The following is a 19,087-nucleotide window of genomic DNA, read 5'->3' as shown; positions in this document are numbered from 1 at the left end:
ACACTTGTGGGGCTGGACTGCCACCTTTCCTAGCTGCCCCCCAGCCTGTCACCTGAGGTGACTGCCTCACCCAGCCACAGAGGCAGTCTGGCCATGGAGCCAGAGGTTTTCAACTTTTTTGGGTTCATGGCTCCCTTGACCAATTACATATTTCTGCAGCACCCCTGTGGGGCTCAGGAGCCCATTTGTGTCACCTCTTGCCTGTAGAGCTGGCAGCCTCTCACCCCTTTTTGAATCCTCCCTTGTGGAGTGTTGCCTCAGCCTCCTCTCTTCTCCCCTCTCCTTGGGAGTCCTCTGGGCAGCTATAGCTGCCACCTTTTGTCTTTGAGCTGCGCCTGCCCTGCCCCTAAAGAGAGGTGGCTTCTCACAGTGCCCTACAGGTGCCTAGGAAGCACCCCCTGGCCAGCCCCTGAGGCACTATTCGCCTGGGGAGCTTGTAGCCAGGCTGCTGCAACAAACAGCTGTGCAAGCCTTTGGGAGGCAGAGACTCCAGAGGGCATCTGAGGAAGGAGGGAAAGAAAGAGAGACAGAGGCAGTGTTGCCCACAGCACCTCTGAGCATCATTCAAGGCACTCCAGGGTGCCACGGCACACTGGTTGAAAACCACTGGGCTAGGCTGAGATGAAGTGACTGACCCACGGTCACCCAGAGAGCTTCATGGCCGAGTGGTGATTTGAACCATCTCCCAGTCAAACACTCTAATCCAGTGGTTCTCAAACTTTTCAGTGACCAACCCCCACTTTCAGAATAAAAATATGTCAAAACTGGTCACTCAAAACATATTTCTGCTCAATTAAAAACAGCATTGTGTGTTCTTTATAGTCTGTTCTTTATATTTTATACTACCATGAAAAGTTTAAATGTTTCTTTGACTGTCCTTGAATATTCCCACCACACTTGCCACCCTTTCCTGCCACACCAGTGTGGTTTGCCACATCCTTTTGAGAACCACTGCACTAACCACTAGGCCACGCTGGTTCTGGTGCACGGCTACCTCACTCATCCCTGGCCAGAGCTGGCAGGGGGAGAGGGAGCTAGTCTCATGGTCAACGTCTCTTGCAAGGCTGTTATGGCAAAGTGGTAACTTAAGTATTATTATTTTTAACATTTGGTTTGTTCAGTTGCCTGCTGGGACCTAGACCTGAAAGGTGGTCTGGGTAGACGAAAATAGGTAAACTTTAGCAATATATTCTGTTGATTATTAATCGAGAGCTGGCAGCTGCCCTGGAGAGGCATTTCGTGTTCTAGCACATTCCATGCATCTGCAGGCCCCAAATATCAGCTGAAGTGTAAACAGGAGAACGATTGGCGCCGGAGTGGTGTGCTATGACATTTCAAGCCTTGAGAAATCAGGAGAGAGCAACGTTGCTAAGAAAGCGATACATTGGTACCTTGGGTTAAAAATGCTTCAGGTTACATACGCTTCAGGTTACAGACTCCGCTAACCCAGAAATAGTACCTCAGGTTAAGAACTTTGCTTCAAGATGAGAACAGAAATCGTGCTCTGGCGGAACGGTGGCCGCAGGAGCCCCCATTAGCTAAAGCGGTGCTTCAGGTTAAGAACAGTTTCAGGTTAAGAACGGATCTCCGGAACGAATTAAGTACTTTACTCGAGGTACCACTGTAGTGGATTTGAAAACAGCCTATGTTTAGTCTCCAACTCCCATCATCCCCAGCCAGCATGGCCAGTAATCAGGGATGCTGGGAGTTGTAATCTGAGAACTTCTGGAGTGTACTAAATAGGAGAAGATTAGAAAGAAGGAAAGGGCAATTGGAGGACAATAGAACTATCAAGATGGAGACACACACAGAGATTGAGATTGAGAGAAGCCCAGTGAAATTTTGAGGGTACACTGATAGCAGAGAATCTAAATCAGGGTTTCCCCAACTAGAGTCTCCAGCTGTTTTGGGGCTACAACTTCCATCATCCCCAGCTAGCAGGATCAGTGGCCAGGGATGTGGAACCCCAGAGCCAGGGACAAACTTTGGCCTTCCAGCCAGGTCTCCCTGTATGACCCTTGGAATGCCACTGAGACCACACCCCTTCTCCCAGGCCACACCCCTCACTGGTCCCGCTACATGCCCTCCTCAACTTCTTTCCCATTACTAGTATGTGTATTTGAACCGTGATGCCTCCTGTCTGGCTTATTTCCAATGTGATCTGCCCAGATGGGGATATTCTCACATCCAGGGGGGTTCTTTCCTATTTTAAATCCCTTCAATTTTCAGTACCCAATATTATTCCTGCTCAGGAAGGGCTTTGGCCCACTTGGTGAAATAAATGTGAATTTTCTGACAGCTACAGAAACTGATCGGACAACAGAACTGTCTCTCCCTCGGGACACGTTTATTAACTCAGCCCTCTTCCCAGGTGGTTATTTTTGTGTTCCATGGGCTCTGGAATGAAACTGAAACTCCTCCCACCCCTTAGAAGCTGAAATAGGGAGTCCCCCAACTCATGAGGACGTAACAGCCCTGCTGGATGAGACCAAAGGCCCATTTAGTCCAGCATCCTGTTCTCAGGGGGACCAACCAGATTTCCTTGGGAAGCCCTCAAGCCGGACCTGAGAACAGCAGCACTCTTCCCACCTGCGATTCCTGGCAACTGCCATTCAGAGGCACACGGCCTCCCATCTCCCCTTGGCTCCAGCCAGCGTAGCCGATAGAAATGGGAGTCCAACACCATCTGGAGGGCCATGGATTCCAATCTCAACTTTAGGCCACAGACATTTAAAGCACTCTTATTCCTCTTTGGGAGCCACGGTTTCCCCCAAAGAACCCTGGAAACTATTAAGGGTGCTGACTGAGAGTTGCTAGAGATTCCCCTCACAGAGCTACAATTCCCAGAGTTCCCTGGGAAAAGGGACCTGTTTTTAAAGCCACTCTGGGAATCTGAGGCCTGCAAGGAGAATTAGGGGCCTCCTAAAAGCTTTCAGCACCCTTCACAAACTACAGTTCCAGGGATTTTTTGTGGTGAAACCGTTCAATTGCTTTAAAGGCCTGGTGCAGTTGAGGCCTTACATCGAGCAGCCATTCGGCTTCTCTTCCGTATGGCTTCTCTTGTGCGTAACAAGGGATGGTTTCCGGCAGAAGCTTTTCCCGCACTCCAAGCACCTGTATGGCTTCTCCCCAGTATGTACTCTTTCATGTATTGCCAGGTAAGCACCAGTGCTGAAACCTTTGCCGCAAACAGTGCATTTGTACGGTCTTTCTCCTGCATGAGTCCTCTTGTGCCTAACCAGAGATTGTTTCCGGCTGAAGCTCTTCCCACAGTCCAAGCATTCATAGAGATTCTTCCCTGTGTGCATGCCCTCGTGTTTCACAAGTGACCCTTTCTGACCGAAGGCTTTCCCGCACACCGAGCACTCATATGGTTTCTCTCCGGTGTGCGTCCCCTCGTGCCGGATGAGATCTGACTTCTGGATGAACCGGTTCTCGCACCGTGAGCACTGATAGGGTTTCTCGCCCGTGTGGGCCCTGATGTGCCTCAGCAGGCAAGAGCTATCTCGGTAGCTCTTGCCGCACTCAGGGCATTCGTAAGGCTTCTCTCCCGTGTGGGTTCTCTTGTGTTTAATAAGGGACGGCTTCTGAGTGAAGCTTTTCCCGCACTCGGCGCACGTGAAAGGGCTCTCCCCGGTGTGCACCCGAACGTGCCTCTTCAGATGGGAGCTGGTGCCGAAAGTCTTTCCGCAGTGAGTGCAGTCAAAGGGTTTCTCCCCAGTGTGGATTCTCGTATGTGCTCGGAGGTGAGAGTTGCTGTGGAAACCTTTCCCGCAGTACGAGCATTCGTATGGCTTATCATCCATGTGAGCCAAAGTGTGCTTCCTAAAGTCTCCTCTCTCTGCAAAGCTTTCCCCGCAATCTGAACATCTGTAGGGCCTCTCTCCCTCGTGGGCTCTTTGGTGTATAATTAACGACGAACTCTCGTTGAAACTTCTCCCGCAGTAAACACATGCATAAGGCTTGCCCTCCCTTTCCATACTTTCAAGGGAGCCAGTGTTTTGGCGGAGATTTCTGCTGCCCTCAGTGGCTCTCATTTTCCTCCTATGCCTGCTGTGGCTTCCATTTTGGAAGGTACTTTGAGACAGTCCTCTATCACCCCTCTCACAGAAAGACACCTCTTCGGCTGCCTTCTCTGGATGCTTCCCACAGTATTCTTCTGGGTCCAGCTGACATCCAGGGGTCTCTTCTGGCTCAGCAATCTGGAAGTCTCTCTCTTGGGTTGTGCCCAAGCATCTTCTTCCAAGGCTTGAGAGTTCAGATTCTTCTGTCTCCTCATTCTTCCATGCTAGAAATGAAAAGAGTCTTTATTTCATTTGTGTGCTTTAGCTACACAGTTGTGGCGCCCACCCTTCAGATGTCAAGGAAATAAATAACTATCTGACTTTTAGAAGACATCCGAAGGCAGCCTCTTTAGGGAAGCTTTTAATGTCTGATGTTTTATTGAATTTTTAATATTTTGTTGGAAGTCATCCAGAGTGGCTGGGGAAACCCAGTCAGATGGGTGGGGTAAAAATAAATTATTTATTTATTATTATTATTATTATTATTATTATTAATTATTATTATTATTATTATTATTATTATTATTATTATTATTATTATTATTATTATTATTATTAGATTGAACCTCACAGCTGGACGACTGCAATGGGGGTTTCCCTTGTGGCTGGTCCAGAAGCTGTGGCCAGGTTATCGAGAGGAGAAATTGGACATGCACATATTACGCCTTTACTGGGGGGAATAGCACTGGTTGCTGTTACTTTGTCCGGAAGTGTCTGTGTCAGAACCAGGCCTGAAACACCCAAACAGGGATGCGGAACCAGCTGCCTTCCAGAACTTGCTGGACTCCAACTCCCTTCATCCCTGGTCACTGGCTGCAGTGGCTGCAGCAGAAGGGAGCTGGAGACCCAACAGCATTTGGAAGGCCACAGCAGGTGCCCTTCATCTGGGCTCAACTGTTCAGACAGTAACACTTACCTAGCAAGTTGGCCTGCCTGTCAGCTTCCTGCTCGACTTCCATGGTGGGTTCCACCTTCACTATGTCTAATGGTACCTGCTTTGACTTGGGGAGATTAACAGCCACATTGTTTAAAGGCTTGGGTCCCTGAAAACAGTAAGAGGAGAATGATATCACCATGAGATAGAATCAGAGAATTGTAGAGTTGGTAGGGACCTCCTGTAGTCCAATGCAGGAATCTCCGCTAAAGCATCAATGATAGATGGCCACCCAACATCTGCTTAAAAACCTCCAAGGAAGTAGTCTCTGCAAGCTCATAAAGAGCACAGATCACGTGTAATTCAAAGGTTGCCAATCGTGGAACTCCCAATACGCTAAGTCTAGTGCTGTCTCTCATGCCAACAGAAGGAGGCTATTTGATCCTGCAGAGGCACCTGTCAGCAGAACAAGGAGGGCAATCTTTTGCTGATTCTCCTCATCCCACCACCCCACACAGCAGCTGCCTCCCATACTGTACCAAAGGGCACACCAACCTTCTGGCACTAATTTTGGGGGTGGCATGCGGGGGGCTGTAGGGAGGGAAGGGATGTCACGAGCCCCACTATGCGTGCCGTCATCATGAGAGGTCCTTTTGTCAGGGACTGGGCAGAGGAGGAGTGGTGGAGACCACCTCCCCAGCCTGACCCTTCCAGAGAAGAAGACAGTTCAGAATTACAACAGGGGTTTGAGGGAGGTCACAGCTCAGAGGAAGATAAGGGGGAAAGTTGGGAACCAATGGGAGAGGAGGAGGAGGCATAGCTGGAGCAGCTGGCTGACACATTATCACTAGAAAGCATTCCAAACCCACCATCTCCCAGAACCCAGCAAGCCATAAAAGTAGGAGAACAAAGGGCTCAGTAGAAAGGGCCCTTAGCGTCACCTGTAAAAGAGATGAGGAATGAGGAAGAGGGAGGAAAAGGGGAAGGAAAGTCACTCAGGACAACACCAACAGGCTGCATTCCCAAGCCTCTCTTTGTAAATATTGAATAAAAGCAGATGGTAAGGACTTTCCCTTGTCTTATCTTGGCAACCTGTCGTGGGGGTTGGTTCCTCTGACTCCTAGCACCAAAACTGCTGAGCCTCCCTACCAGGGAAATCAGCCACACTTTATCTCTTGCAGAAGCAGCCACTTAAGGCACATCTAAGAACATAAGAAGAGTCCTATCTCCCCCCCCCCCCCGTGAATTCTAGCGATTCAGAATACAACGGCCTCTGACAATAGCGGTATCACAGCTAGCACCAGAATCTGTCTGGTAAGAAATATGAGGCCCACCAGTGTGGGAAGAGAGCTGCTGTGTTCATAACCTGCTTGTGGGATTCCCAGAAGTATCTGCAGGGCCACTGTGAGCACAAAAGCCAGAGGACTGTAATAAAATTCAGGACTTTGGCCTGATTCAAGAGGGGTCCTACAAGCGAGTCCACCAGAGAACATTTGACCAAGAGCCCTCTCAAACCAGGAGAAAGCACTGATCATGTCCAACACTGCGTACCTGGCGAGGTTCCTCAGCCTCCTGGTAGCAGAACTGGATGATGGCGCCCTTGTCCACAACCTCTTCCTTCACTTTCACAAGAGAATAGAGGTTTCCTGAGGCTTCTTGGGCTTGACACAGGCTTGCTTCCTTTCCTTCAGTCCCGTGGGTGTCATCAGCTACTGCAACAAGGGAGCCCTGGAATGGCTTCCTATTCTCCCTTGAATGGGGGACCAGTGGAGACTCCATTGTCTTCAAATACGCTTCCCACCGAACATCCCAGTTCCGTAAACGCTCCCCCTCCAGATCTTGCTTAATATGCCGCAGAAGCGGCCGAGTTACAAATTCTCCTCTGGTCCCAGCTGTCAGGAAATGAGACTTTGCCTTCCGACTTCAAGCTCTTTCAAGATCCTGGTCCTTCATTTTTATTTCTCGCTCTACCTCCAGCTGTGGAAAGGGCAAAGCACAAGAAAACCAAACAGTCCCATGTATTAATCAATGCATCAGGATACAACTGGGGCCATAACTCAGTGATGGAGAAGAGGCCTTGCATGCAAAAGATCGCTGCTAGGAATATCACCTGTCTGAAACCCCGGGCAGTAGCTGCCACTCAGTGTAGACAATAATGAGCAAGATAGACCAATGATTTGACTTGGTCTAAGGCAGCTTCCATCTCCTCGTTCCTCCCAAAAGTGCCCAGGGCAGCAAAAAGCAAAATGGGAAAACATTATTGTCAGAGCTGCTTGAAGATCCTAGCTCACAGAGGATCACGCTAGCCAGCGATCATTAAGTAAAAGTCTTTATTGAATTACAGTTTCCATTCTCACGCTGCTGCGCGCAAACTCTACGTCTAGTAGCTAGATCGGCGAAGCTCCGTCTGAGTCTCCGCCCCGTGAGCACCAACTTAATATCCTAGCCTTGCTCCACCTTTTCCGCCTGACTGTCCTCCTCTGGGTCCCTCTACCCCCCGGGTCCTCCTCCTTCCGGGATTCTTCTGACGCTGACCCGGACCCTCCTGCCTCCTTGCGCCGGGCTTTAGGACCTGGTTCCCTTTCGGGGCTGCTTACTGCGCCGCCTTCCTCTGCATTTGAACTTGGCGCGCGCGCCCAACCTTCCACCTTCCTCTTAACCGTTTCTTCGCTCCCCGATGGAGGTGTGGCCACTCCTGACTCATGCCCTCCCTCCTGTGGTGAGCTGCCAGCGCTTCCCCCCTGGCTCCCTTCCTCTTCCCTGCTTCCTGGCGGTGACGCTGGTCCCGATTTCCAGCTGCTCCCCCCTGAGTCCCTTCTGGCTCTATCTTCCTGGGGTGCCCCCCTTGCCCTGGCCACTGGTGCTCCTTTCTGTGAATCCTCTGATTCACTGGAAAGACTAGGAGATCTCGGGTCGTCGTCATCACTCATCTTTTCTTCTGCCTCCTCCCCTTCGCTCTCTGTTTCCTCCCTTGCCCGTGCCTCTGCTCCTAAACCCCTGACATCCATCCCCCCCTCGAAGCCCCCCATTCCCCCCTCCCCTCCTTCCGGTGCTGGAGCTGGGGGCTGCTGTTGCAAAGGGACGAACGTCGGATATCGGTCGCTTCCCGTGGCGGGCCTCCATCTGAAGTCTTCCGGTTCTTCCTCCCTGCTCTCGTCGACGACGGTCACCTCCGCTTCCATCTCTGTGCCGCCGTGCTCGAAACCAGGGTCGTCCCCGAAAATGTCCATGTCCGTCTCTCCCTCACTTCCTCCTGGCGGCGTTGCTCGTCCTGAGCATTCCAGCCACTTTCTGCGGAACTGCTCCTCTGGCCTATCGTCCCACCAATACGAGGGTTCTGAGGCGGATCCCGAGGGTGACCCCTCCGGGGAACGGACGTCTCGTGTCGGTTCCTCGTCCGAGTCGAACCCCCGGAACGTGCTGGCCGAAAGCGTGGGCGTGAAAAGCCAGTCGTCGAAAAAGTCTGCTGGCATAGGTCTATGTGGGAAGAGGGCATGAAACTCGTCTTTGAGCAGAGGTTCGTCTAAGGCGTAGCCCGGCACCCAGCTGTTCGCACTGGCTGGGGTGCCCTCCTTGGCGAGAAAGTATTCTACCCCCTCTTCCCCCCATCTGGAGTCCAAAATCTCCGTGACTTCGTTGATGCGCTCCTTCTGTGCCACTCCCGCGTGCCCTGTTCTGTCTCTGGCCGGACTCGGCGCCGTTCCGGGTTCCTGGAACCTGTGCGGTGCCTTGTAGGGAGTGAGCACCGATCTGTGGAATACCGGATGCATCCTGGAACCCTCCGGAAGTGCCAGTCTGAAAGCTACCGGGTTGACCTGCTCTTCGACTTGGTAGGGCCCCAGTTGCTTATGCCCTAGTTTCTTCTTGGCCAACGACCTGGCCGGCACTGCGTGGGCTGCTAACCAAACCCAGTCTCCCACGTGGAGCTCTTCTCCAACCCTTCTGTGCTTGTCTGCTTGTACCTTGTATGCGTGCTTGGCCAGCTCCAGGTGGCGCCTCAGCTGATCGTGGACTTCCTGCAGCTCTGACGCGAACGCATCTGCTGTCTGCGGCTCCCCCTCCCCCATTCTTTCCAGTCCCGGGAAGGTTCTGGGGTGCCTCCCGTTGTTGGCGAAGAACGGCGTGACCCCCGTGGACACGTGCTTCGTGTTGTTGTAGGCGAACTCGGCAAGCGGCAGGTAATCCACCCACGTCGCAGGCTGTTGATTTGCATAACATCTCAGGTACTGCTGCATGATGGCATTGACCCGCTCCGCTTGCCCGTTGGTCTGCGGGTGTCTCGCCGACGCCAGGTTGATCTTGACGTTCAGGAAGCCCATCAGCTTCTGCCAGAAATTCGAGATGAACTGCCGCCCCCGGTCGGACAGAATAGACCGTGGCAGACCGTGAACCTTGAACACGTGGTCTATGAACAGTTTGGCGGTTTGCTCCGCCGTGGCCACCTTAGCACACGGAATGAAATGGGCCATCTTGGAAAACAGGTCCACCACCACCAGCACTGCCGTCTTGCCCCTTGAGCTGGGCAGATCCGTGACAAAGTCCAGGGCCACCCTTTCCCAAGGTTCGACCGGAGTTTGCAGCGGTTCCAACAGTCCGGCTGGCGGTTTGTGCACTGGTTTGGCCCTCTGGCAGGTGTCACACCTCGCCACGTAGTCTGCGACCTCCCCTCTCATTCCAGGCCACCAGAAATCCCTGGCTACTAATTCCACCGTCTTCTCCTTGCCAAAGTGCCCGGCCGTGGGCGCGTCGTGCAGCTGCTGCAGCACCTTGGCTCGAAGTTCGTCTCCCGGCACGTAGATGGCCCCTTTACGGATGAGCAATCCATCTCTTAGCTGGAAACCGTCGGCCGCTGCCTTGCCCCTTTGCACCTCTGCCATCTTTGCTCGTGCGAAGGAGTCCCCCTGCAACGCTCGTCGCACCGCCTCTAGGTCCACGGTCGCCGCGGCGCACGGCCACACTGTCGGTGCGAAGATGTGCATGGCGGCCGCTGGTGTTGCGTCCTCCAGATACTGTGGCTTACGGGAGAGAGCGTCTGCCATGATGTTGGTGTCCCCCGGGACATACTCTATTCGGAAGTCGAAGTTCGCAAAGAACTCAGCCCAACGTATCTGCCTCTGATTCAGGAACTGTGCCGTGCGCCAGTGCTCTAGATTCTTGTGGTCCGTGCAAACCTGCACCGTGTGCTTGGCGCCGATCAGAAAGTGCCTCCACGCCTTGAACGCTGCGTGAATGGCCAGCAACTCCCTGTCCCATATGGTGTAGTTCTGCTCGGACTTGCTGAGCTTCCTGGAGTAAAACGCTCCCGGTCGCCACACCCCCTGCGGGTCTTTCTGCAGCAGGACCGCCCCCACGGCTCTGTCCGAAGCGTCTGTCTCCACCCTCATCGGCTTGCTGGGGTTGACATGAAGCAGCTGCTCTTCCGACGCGAAGAGACGCTTGAGTGCCTGAAAGGACTGCTCCGCCTGCTCTGTCCAAATGAACTTCTTTTTCTTGGAGCTAAGCGTGTCAGTGATGGCCGCCGTCTGCATCGCGAAGCCCTTGATAAACTTGCGATAGAAGTTCGCAAAGCCGACAAACCGTTGGACCTCCTTCCGGTTGCGCGGGCTCTTCCAATCCAACACCGCTCGAACCTTGGCGCTGTCCATGGCGAGCCCCTTGTCAGACAGCTTGTAGCCCAGAAAATCCACCTCCGGCACGTCAAATTGGCACTTCTCCAGCTTGGCGTAGAGCCTATGTTGCTTTAGCCTGCTCAGCACTTCCTTGACGTGTTTGTCATGCTCCTGCTGCGACTCCGAAAAGATCAGGATGTCATCTAAGAAACAGACGCACGTCTTGTAGAGAAGTCCCGCCAACACGTGATGCATAAATGCTTGAAAAACGTGGGAGCCATTTTGCAATCCAAAAGGCATAACTCTATATTCGTAGGTCCCCAGTGGCGTGAACATGGCTGTCTTCCACTCATCACCCTCCCGCATGCGAATGAGGTTGTACGCCCCCCGCAGGTCCAACTTGGTGAACACTCTGCCCTTCCGTACCTTTGCGAGGAGGTCGTCAATTCGGGGCATGGGGAAGTCCGATGGCCTAGTCACACTGTTCAAAATCCTGTAATCCACTACGAGTCTCTTTTGGGGCGTGTCCCGCTTCTTAACAAAGAATACGGGACTGCCCCCCACTGCCTTGGACTCCCGGATGAAGCCGCGCTGCAAATTATGATCAATGAACTCCTTGAGTTCTTGCAGTTCGTCCTCTGACATGGAATACAGTCTCCCTTTAGGCAGCGCCGCCCCCGGCAGCAGGTCAATTTTGCAGTCATATGGTCTGTGAGGGGGTAGCCTGTCTGCCTCCTTCTCGCAGAAAACTTCCAAAAATTCAGCGTACTTGTGGGGAATCGCTTGCAGCGTGCCTAGCAGCAGCTGTGACTCCTCTTCCTCTCCTTCCTGCCTGGGCACGATGCAGTGTTCAGCACAAAAGGAAGAGCCGAAGGTCAGCTGCCTCTGGTACCAAGCCATCGTTGGGCTGTGCTTGTCCAGCCAACTCATGCCCAATACAACGGGCGTGTCAGATAGTTGAGTGACGTTGAAGCTGATGATTTCTCTGTGATTCCCAAGTCGCATCACCATTGGTGGTGTCTGCTTCACCACTTGCCCCCCGAGCAGCTCCCTGCCATCCACCGTGACAACCTGCAGGGGCAGTGTGGCCGGCAGCAACTGCACAGCGTGCCTGTCGACAAAGTCCTGCCCTATAAAGTCTGCATTGCTGCCTGAGTCAATGGTGATTGGCACGTCTATGGTGATTCCATTGGGCAGCTGGAGAGATGCTGTGAGCCTCACTACTGGTTTGGGCGGGAGGGGGTTCACGGGCTGTAAAATCTCTGGGGACTGCGTCACTAACACGTCTGGCTGGGCCCCAGTGCCTCTTCCTCCAGCCAGACTGCGTCGTTTCCCTGCTGTGGTCCTCCTTGCTGCGTTGCTGCAGTCACCATTGCTGAGGCTGCAGTGAGCTTGTGGGGCCTCTGGGGACACTCTTTTGCCATATGCCCTGGTTCCTCACAGACGTAACACTTCCTGTTCCCTCTAGGAGGCTTCGCTTTCACTGCTGCCGGTGCTAGGGCTCTGGTTGCTGACTGAGCCCTTGCACCTCCAACCTCCATAGGTTCGGCTCCTCCTCCTGGCGGAGGCGTGGATTGCGCCCGCGCTGCTTCTCTGGGAAGGAAGGAGGGGCCCCCGGCTGGTTCGCGCCCTCCACGCCCTTCGTCCTTGCTCCACGGACGTCCTTCCAGCCTCACCCCCACTGCCATTGCCCTCTGAACGACCTCCTGGGTGGTTCGGGGTCTCTCCCCCCTCGCGATCTCATCTTTAATCGAGTTGTGCAGCCCCTCCCAAAAGAGGTCTCTTACAGGAGCCGAATCTCTGTCCCATTCCAGGGCACTGACCAAGGCGAAAAAGCGGGCATGATACTGCCTGACGCTGGCCCTCCCTTGTCTCAGCCCATGCACCTCCTTCCGTGCAAGATCCACGTCAATACTTGATAAAAAGCACCCATCCATCGCTTTAATAAAGGCATCCGCATTCTGGAGCGCCGGATCCTTATCTCTCCATAAATTGCGTAGCCATGCTTTCGCATCCCCATGCAGATGGGACATGATGAACCCCACTCTCTCTTGTTCATCTCTAAAGTCTTTATGCAGCAGTTGCAGTGCGCACAGTACGTCGGCTCTAAAGTTGGGATACTGTTGCAGGTTCCCATCGAAGTGAGAGACCAGCCCGCCTGTCCGTCTCGCCAACCCAATTCCCTCCTGCCGGGGTGTCTGCTGTGTCAGCACGTCTAACCTGACCTGGAGATCCCTGCAGGCGGCAGCTGCCTCCTCCTCTCTCTTCCTGGATGCGAGAACCTCGGCGTTCAGTTGTGCCACTGCTTTTCTGAGGTCCTCTATCTGCTGCTCAGCCGTCATGTCGTCTGCCGTTCGTGAGCTCGCTAGTAGGCACCTGTTTCTCTCCCCTCCTCGAGGCTGTAGATGCCCACAATGGAGAGACGGAGCTTACTGTCAGAGCTGCTTGAAGATCCTAGCTCACAGAGGATCACGCTAGCCAGCGATCATTAAGTAAAAGTCTTTATTGAATTACAGTTTCCATTCTCACGCTGCTGCGCGCAAACTCTACGTCTAGTAGCTAGATCGGCGAAGCTCCGTCTGAGTCTCCGCCCCGTGAGCACCAACTTAATATCCTAGCCTTGCTCCACCTTTTCCGCCTGACTGTCCTCCTCTGGGTCCCTCTACCCCCCGGGTCCTCCTCCTTCCGGGATTCTTCTGACGCTGACCCGGACCCTCCTGCCTCCTTGCGCCGGGCTTTAGGACCTGGTTCCCTTTCGGGGCTGCTTACTGCGCCGCCTTCCTCTGCATTTGAACTTGGCGCGCGCGCCCAACCTTCCACCTTCCTCTTAACCGTTTCTTCGCTCCCCGATGGAGGTGTGGCCACTCCTGACTCATGCCCTCCCTCCTGTGGTGAGCTGCCAGCGCTTCCCCCCTGGCTCCCTTCCTCTTCCCTGCTTCCTGGCGGTGACGCTGGTCCCGATTTCCAGCTGCTCCCCCCTGAGTCCCTTCTGGCTCTATCTTCCTGGGGTGCCCCCCTTGCCCTGGCCACTGGTGCTCCTTTCTGTGAATCCTCTGATTCACTGGAAAGACTAGGAGATCTCGGGTCGTCGTCATCACTCATCTTTTCTTCTGCCTCCTCCCCTTCGCTCTCTGTTTCCTCCCTTGCCCGTGCCTCTGCTCCTAAACCCCTGACAATTATAATTAAAAATAAAATAAAATAACAGATTGAAATCATTTAACAATAATTAAAAACACCTAGAAACGTTTAAAAGCAGTCCAATGTCCTTCTAGTTAATTATTTCAAGGTGGCCAGGAACAGTATATTTCAGCCATCAAATGCCTCCTCAAAGTTAATAGTGAGGGAGACAAGTATGCCTCACTAGGGACAATTCCACAAATGTGGAGTTGCCACTGAGAATGCGTTCTCACAGGTTGTGAAGAAATCCTGTGCATTTGAACTTTGTTTTAATGGGTAATGTGTCATGTATTCTGTCAGCTGTATTATAATATACATTGCAATGTGTTTGACGGGGGAAGTCTTCTTTCTGGTCAGGTGAAAGTTGGTTTAATTGTAACTGACACTGGCATTCCTTAACTGACAGCTGAGTTTGAATTCTCAGGATGCAAATGAAGGATAGAATGCATGCATACTCTGATTGGTGGCTGCAGCTTTAGAATTCTCAGTTAGATAACATGATTGGCTGGGGTTAGATCAAAGGGGCTAGAAAAGAGTATATATATGTGGTTGGAAGCTGGTCAGAGTTAGTTAGTTGGTGCTGGCAGAGAATGGCCAGAAGAAGACAGATGAGGAAGAGAAGGAAGGAAGGCTGAGAGGAAGGCAGAGCTGCTGAAGACTTGCTGGGGGGGGGGATACCTGAGGCAGTTTAGGACGCTAGGATCTAACATCTGGTATGGGAGCCAAGGGAGATTCCCAGACAGGATAGCAAAAACAGACTTGTGCATCAATAGGTGAGTAGAGAGTTGAAACGGGGGCTTCCACAAAAGCCCTCACTTATACTGTTAGTGAGGTTTAACTGACAAGGAGTCAGTTACTGATAAGGGCAATCTGGCAAAATAATTTTAGGAGGGTAACTGCTTCCTCAAAGCTGTCTTGCTCTCGTGTAAAATAAGCTGTTGGCATTTCATGTGACAGCAACAAAGAGCATGGTCATTTAAAGAGACAGTACCAAATCAAAGTAACCACATAATAAACCTAATTATCTTTGTTAAACATAGTAACTCTATTTGGTTGGCGTCTTACCATGCCTACATCCCACAGTTACCAGGGTTATTGGTAAGTTAAGGAGGTAAAAGGTGTAAGTGCTATTAAATGGTGACAGCAGTAAGGGTTTAGGAAAACCATTGGAGTGGAAGTTGGACTTGGTTAATAACATAAGTTATGAGATACCACTACCCCCCTTCCCACCACACACTTCATCCCCAACGAGGCTACACCTTTAGCAGGGGCCCCCATGCCTGTGGGAATGGTGCATTCAAAATACTATGCAAAAGGTTAATGCTGTAGAATCTTGTGATGTCATACGTCTGAGGCAGTTTTTTGTTAGTTGTCAACAGTTGAGGGAGACTTAACTCTTAGAGCATCAAGTACACTCTGTTATGCTGTTTTTTGTCTGCCTCAGATAACTATTAGTCTCGAATACATATTCATATGTTTCAGTAACATAGGTATCACCTGCCTGCCTTGTACATTCAATCTGACAAGAGCAAGTACACCAGGTAAAAATCATATGCTATTTTTAAACTATGCCTTGCATGGTTGTTTTTGTTGTTGTATTTCTAGGAGGGAAAAGAGAACTATTAAAAAGGGTCAAACATCCTGGGGAAAACTTGCCTCACAACTGGGTAAAGTATAATTGCCACAATGGCAACCATAGAGCACCTGCACCCCTGGTCCCTGGTGAGATTCTTCCCTTTGCTGCCTATGAGAATCAAAACACAAGAAGAACCCCGCAGGATCGTCTAGCCCAGAATCCCGTTTCCTACAGTGGCCAACTGAGCCCTCAAGAGGCGCAATGAATCCAGAAGGTTGGCAGTTCGAGCCCACCTAGGGATGGCTGTGGGCAGGATTCCTGCACTGCAGGGGGGTCGGACTAGATGACCCTCGGGGTTCCCCTTCCAGCTCTTCTGGTGCATAGATAGCCACACCACTGCTAGCAGCCTTGTGCTCCGGGACCTCCCCTTTTCCAACCCGTTTTCGATTTGTGACCCATGGCCACATCTCGCCGTAGTACTGAATGCCAGTCTGAATAGGTCCTTCCCTTCGCCCGTCCGGAACAAGGCTGCATCCATCCTGACCTCTTCCCGACCCCAAATCTCTGAACTGCGTCCTCTTCTCCCCTCTCCCTTTTTCTGCACAGCCCTAGGCGGGATGAGCGACACGGAGGACGCTCTCCTGGGAACAGCTGCAATGAAAACCCCGGATGGGGAGTCTCTCTTTTCCCCCAAGCTTGCTCAATTTCTCCTGCCCCTGAACCCCGATCTCTCATTCTCCCCCGTTTCAACTCACCTGCTGTTTGCAGCATTTGCATTGCCGGCCCTTCTAGGAATTGAAACTCCGCGCACACTCGACCCATTGCCCCAAGGAAGGAAAACCCGACAATCTCCGCTCTACTTGCCAGAAGTCCCACCTTCTACCGGCTCGCCCCTCCATGGGCCTTTCTAGGCTCCAACAGCTCTCTGTGATTAACTCTTTCAGCGTTTACAAATTTTTATAGGTGCTGGAGGAAATGGGGGCGTGGCAGGCTGGGAGTGTTGCAAGCGTGGATTTATGTACTTCCCTGTTTTTATATGTAATTTCTCGTACAGTATCTGTTTTTATAATTGCCTTTTCTGTCACTGTAACCTGCCCTAGGACCTTACGGCAAAGGGCATGTAAGAAAGCTGACTTCTAGGTGAATAGACGCATAGATCTTCCTTCCCTCTTCCCTCCGCAAAACTCTTTCAGAAAAATTCTTCCTCCTCATTATTATAATATTTATTTATTTTTCACTAACAGGAACTCAAGGCAGTTTATTGATAAAATAGAAACAGATAAATAGAAGCAGCTAAAAGGGGGGGCACAATGTTTAAAAAGCAATTAAACGTTAATGAGATATATATGTATATAATGATATCTTTCTCTTTCACTCACCTAACCGGGCAGCAGCCCTGTCTATCTCCCATGGATCCCACTTGTATCGTTTGTAAGGATACCGAATACAAATGGGCCCATGGGGGGAGAGGTAACAGAGGATATAGTTCTGTGGTTAGAACACCAAGGTACCAGGTTCATTTCCCAGCATCTGCCAAGTAGGGTGGAGAGCCCCATCAGAAACTTTGAAGAGCCACTACCAGTCAGAATAGAAAGACAAAATACTGCATTTTACATTGTTGTGTTCTGTGCTGGGACCTTGTGGTGAAAGGAGGATCACAAATAAAAATAAATACATATTGGATCATTGTGGCACCTGTGAGCGCCACAGCACTCTCAGATACCACTGTATCACTACTGCCAATGCTCCCTGCCTGTCTCAATTTTTAAATTACTATCATTATTATTGAGAAATATTGCCCTTTTGGCATTTTATCCTTCGTTTTGTTGAGGGCTCTCCCTTCCTCTCTGCGTGTGACATTTTTTTGTATCCAGGTTTTGGAGTGTTTGAAGGGTGGTGGTGCCTGAGCATCTCCAGTTTTCTTTTAGGACATAGGTATTTTGTGCTGCCGTAGCAGTTCCTTGTGATTTCCAAATGCGCCTCTGGGCCCCCAAAAAAATCTAAAATATTTTGCAGTGCCTGTCACATGTATGACTATCTTGCTTCTTAAACAGAAGTCATGGCTGTGTCTGAGGTGCAACGAGTTCCTGACTCTCCAGGAACATGTTTGTTGCCTTGAGGCAACAACTCTTAGCCGGAAAAGCTAAGAGAGGCTAAGAGGTTGGTATATAAGGCCTTCTGGGATGTTATAGCTGTGCCCCACTCTCATGATTATAGCTCCCCACTGTCAGGGAGAATGAGCATCTCAGAGAAGGGTGGTGTTCTCAGGAATTTCACATACACACCCATGGGGTCGGAACTGGTGGTGACAGACCACAAATGAGACCTTCGGGCCTAGTAAAAAGCTTGATGAAGTTGTTGATACTGTGTGTGGTGCCCGTGAGAAAGGCAAATTCCATGCTAAGAGTTCACTAGGAAAGGGATTGGAAATAAACTCCAGGTATCATAATGCCATTATGCAAATCAATGATGGGACCACATTTGGAATCCTGTGTACAGTTCTAGTTGGCTCGCTTCAAAAAGGATATTGAAGAGTTGGAAAAGCTTCAGAAAAGGGCCAAAATGATTGAGGGGATGGGATGAGCCCCACTTCCAAGGAAGAAAGTTGGGACTTTTTAGTTTAGAGAGCAGGAGAAAGAGGCAACATGATAGAAGTTTAAAAATGAAGCATGGCATGGAGAAGGTGAATAGAGAAAAGCTTCTGCCTTGTAACACTAGCACTTGAACCTCAAGATTGGAAGATTCAGGACAGATAAAAGTACTTATTCACACGGCGCATAGTTAACCTATGGAACTCCCTCCCACAGGAGGCAGTGATGGCCAGTCTTAAATGGTTTTAAAAGAAGATTAGACAAATTCATGGAGGAGGGGGATCCCTAGGGCTGTTATTATGGCTGTGCTCTGTCTCCACAGTTGGAAAAACACTGAACACCAGTTGGGGGAAACCACAGGAGAGTGCTCTTCTCAAATCCTGCTTGCTGGTTTCCCACAGGCATCTTGTCAGCCACTGTGAGGGCAAGATGCTGAACTAGATGGCCCACTGGCCTGATCCTGCAGGCATTTCATATGTTCTTATTTTTTACTCTGGATTTAATAACAGGGGCTAGATGACAATGAGCATTTGTCCTGATCTGCTTCATTAATGTCTTCCTGTTAATGATTCAATCCCACAATTTTCAGCCCCTTTCCTCTTCACTTTCCTAACTCACCAAAGTCTCTTTCTTAAAATTTAAAGACATGGGTTTCCTGTTCTCGGGCACCAGAGTGCTTAAATCAACTTTCATTGTGCAAACCTAAATTAACTGTAGGCAGTTGGATCCCTCCCCCCAAAGAGTGACACACTGGATGCATCTGGGTAAACAGCAGTGTTATCTTTGCAACGTAAATGAGCAATGTCTTCCATCTGCACCCTCCCTCTCTGTATCCTCCGTCTAGGCAAGCAAGAGTCATGGTCAGAGTTCAAGGACACGTGAAAACACTCGAGGAAAATGCAGAGCAGGGTCTGTAACAAGTGCGGCTGCAGAGGGTGAATGTTCCAAGGGCTAGGCATAAAGTCTTGAAGAGCCACTCTGCTGGGGTTGTCCAACCCCTGGTAACAAGAAGGGTTAGCGTTATGAAGATTTCCCCCCTTCAGTAGAAGAGTGCTTGGGTTTTCCACAGTGTTACCACAACTGATCTTAAACACTCCATCCATTTCCACATCCAGAATGGTCCTGATTCCCAAATCTCTCACCCATTTCCCCCGCCAACCAATACACTTCTTCACATCAAGCTACTGTTTGGATGT

At 51.0% G+C, this 19,087-nt stretch overlaps 1 protein-coding gene and 1 long non-coding RNA gene across 3 annotated transcripts; one reads left to right on the top strand and one right to left on the bottom strand.

Moving 5' to 3' along the window:
* Nucleotides 1-2,326: 2,326 nt before the first annotated feature.
* On the bottom strand, nucleotides 2,327-16,354 carry LOC308580722 (uncharacterized protein). Of its 2 annotated transcripts, none has more exons than XM_081182801.1 (4): nucleotides 16,056-16,354; nucleotides 6,490-6,915; nucleotides 4,981-5,107; nucleotides 2,327-4,288 (listed from the first exon to the last, which is right to left on the bottom strand). In XM_081182801.1, the coding sequence occupies exons 2-4, from the start codon at nucleotides 6,715-6,717 to the stop codon at nucleotides 3,018-3,020; spliced, it is 1,626 nt and encodes a 541-aa protein (XP_081038927.1). In that variant the 5' UTR covers nucleotides 6,718-6,915; nucleotides 16,056-16,354; the 3' UTR covers nucleotides 2,327-3,017. The 2 variants fall into 2 exon arrangements, with proteins under 2 accessions (XP_081038927.1, XP_081038928.1); XM_081182802.1 differs by lacking the exon at nucleotides 16,056-16,354 and adding an exon at nucleotides 14,790-15,265.
* LOC308581294 lies at nucleotides 13,729-19,071 on the top strand. The gene is made up of 4 exons (XR_014004937.1): nucleotides 13,729-14,497; nucleotides 15,207-15,265; nucleotides 16,401-16,440; nucleotides 18,736-19,071. It is a non-coding gene; the product is annotated as an uncharacterized lncRNA (long non-coding RNA).
* Nucleotides 19,072-19,087: the final 16 nt, after the last annotated feature.

Source organism: Podarcis bocagei, assembly GCF_964188305.1.
Source record: "Podarcis bocagei genome assembly, chromosome: 2".
Classification (NCBI taxonomy): domain Eukaryota; kingdom Metazoa; phylum Chordata; class Lepidosauria; order Squamata; family Lacertidae; genus Podarcis; species Podarcis bocagei.
The sequence above is the reverse complement of the archived record's forward strand: the minus strand, read 5'-3'. Positions and strand labels throughout refer to the sequence as shown.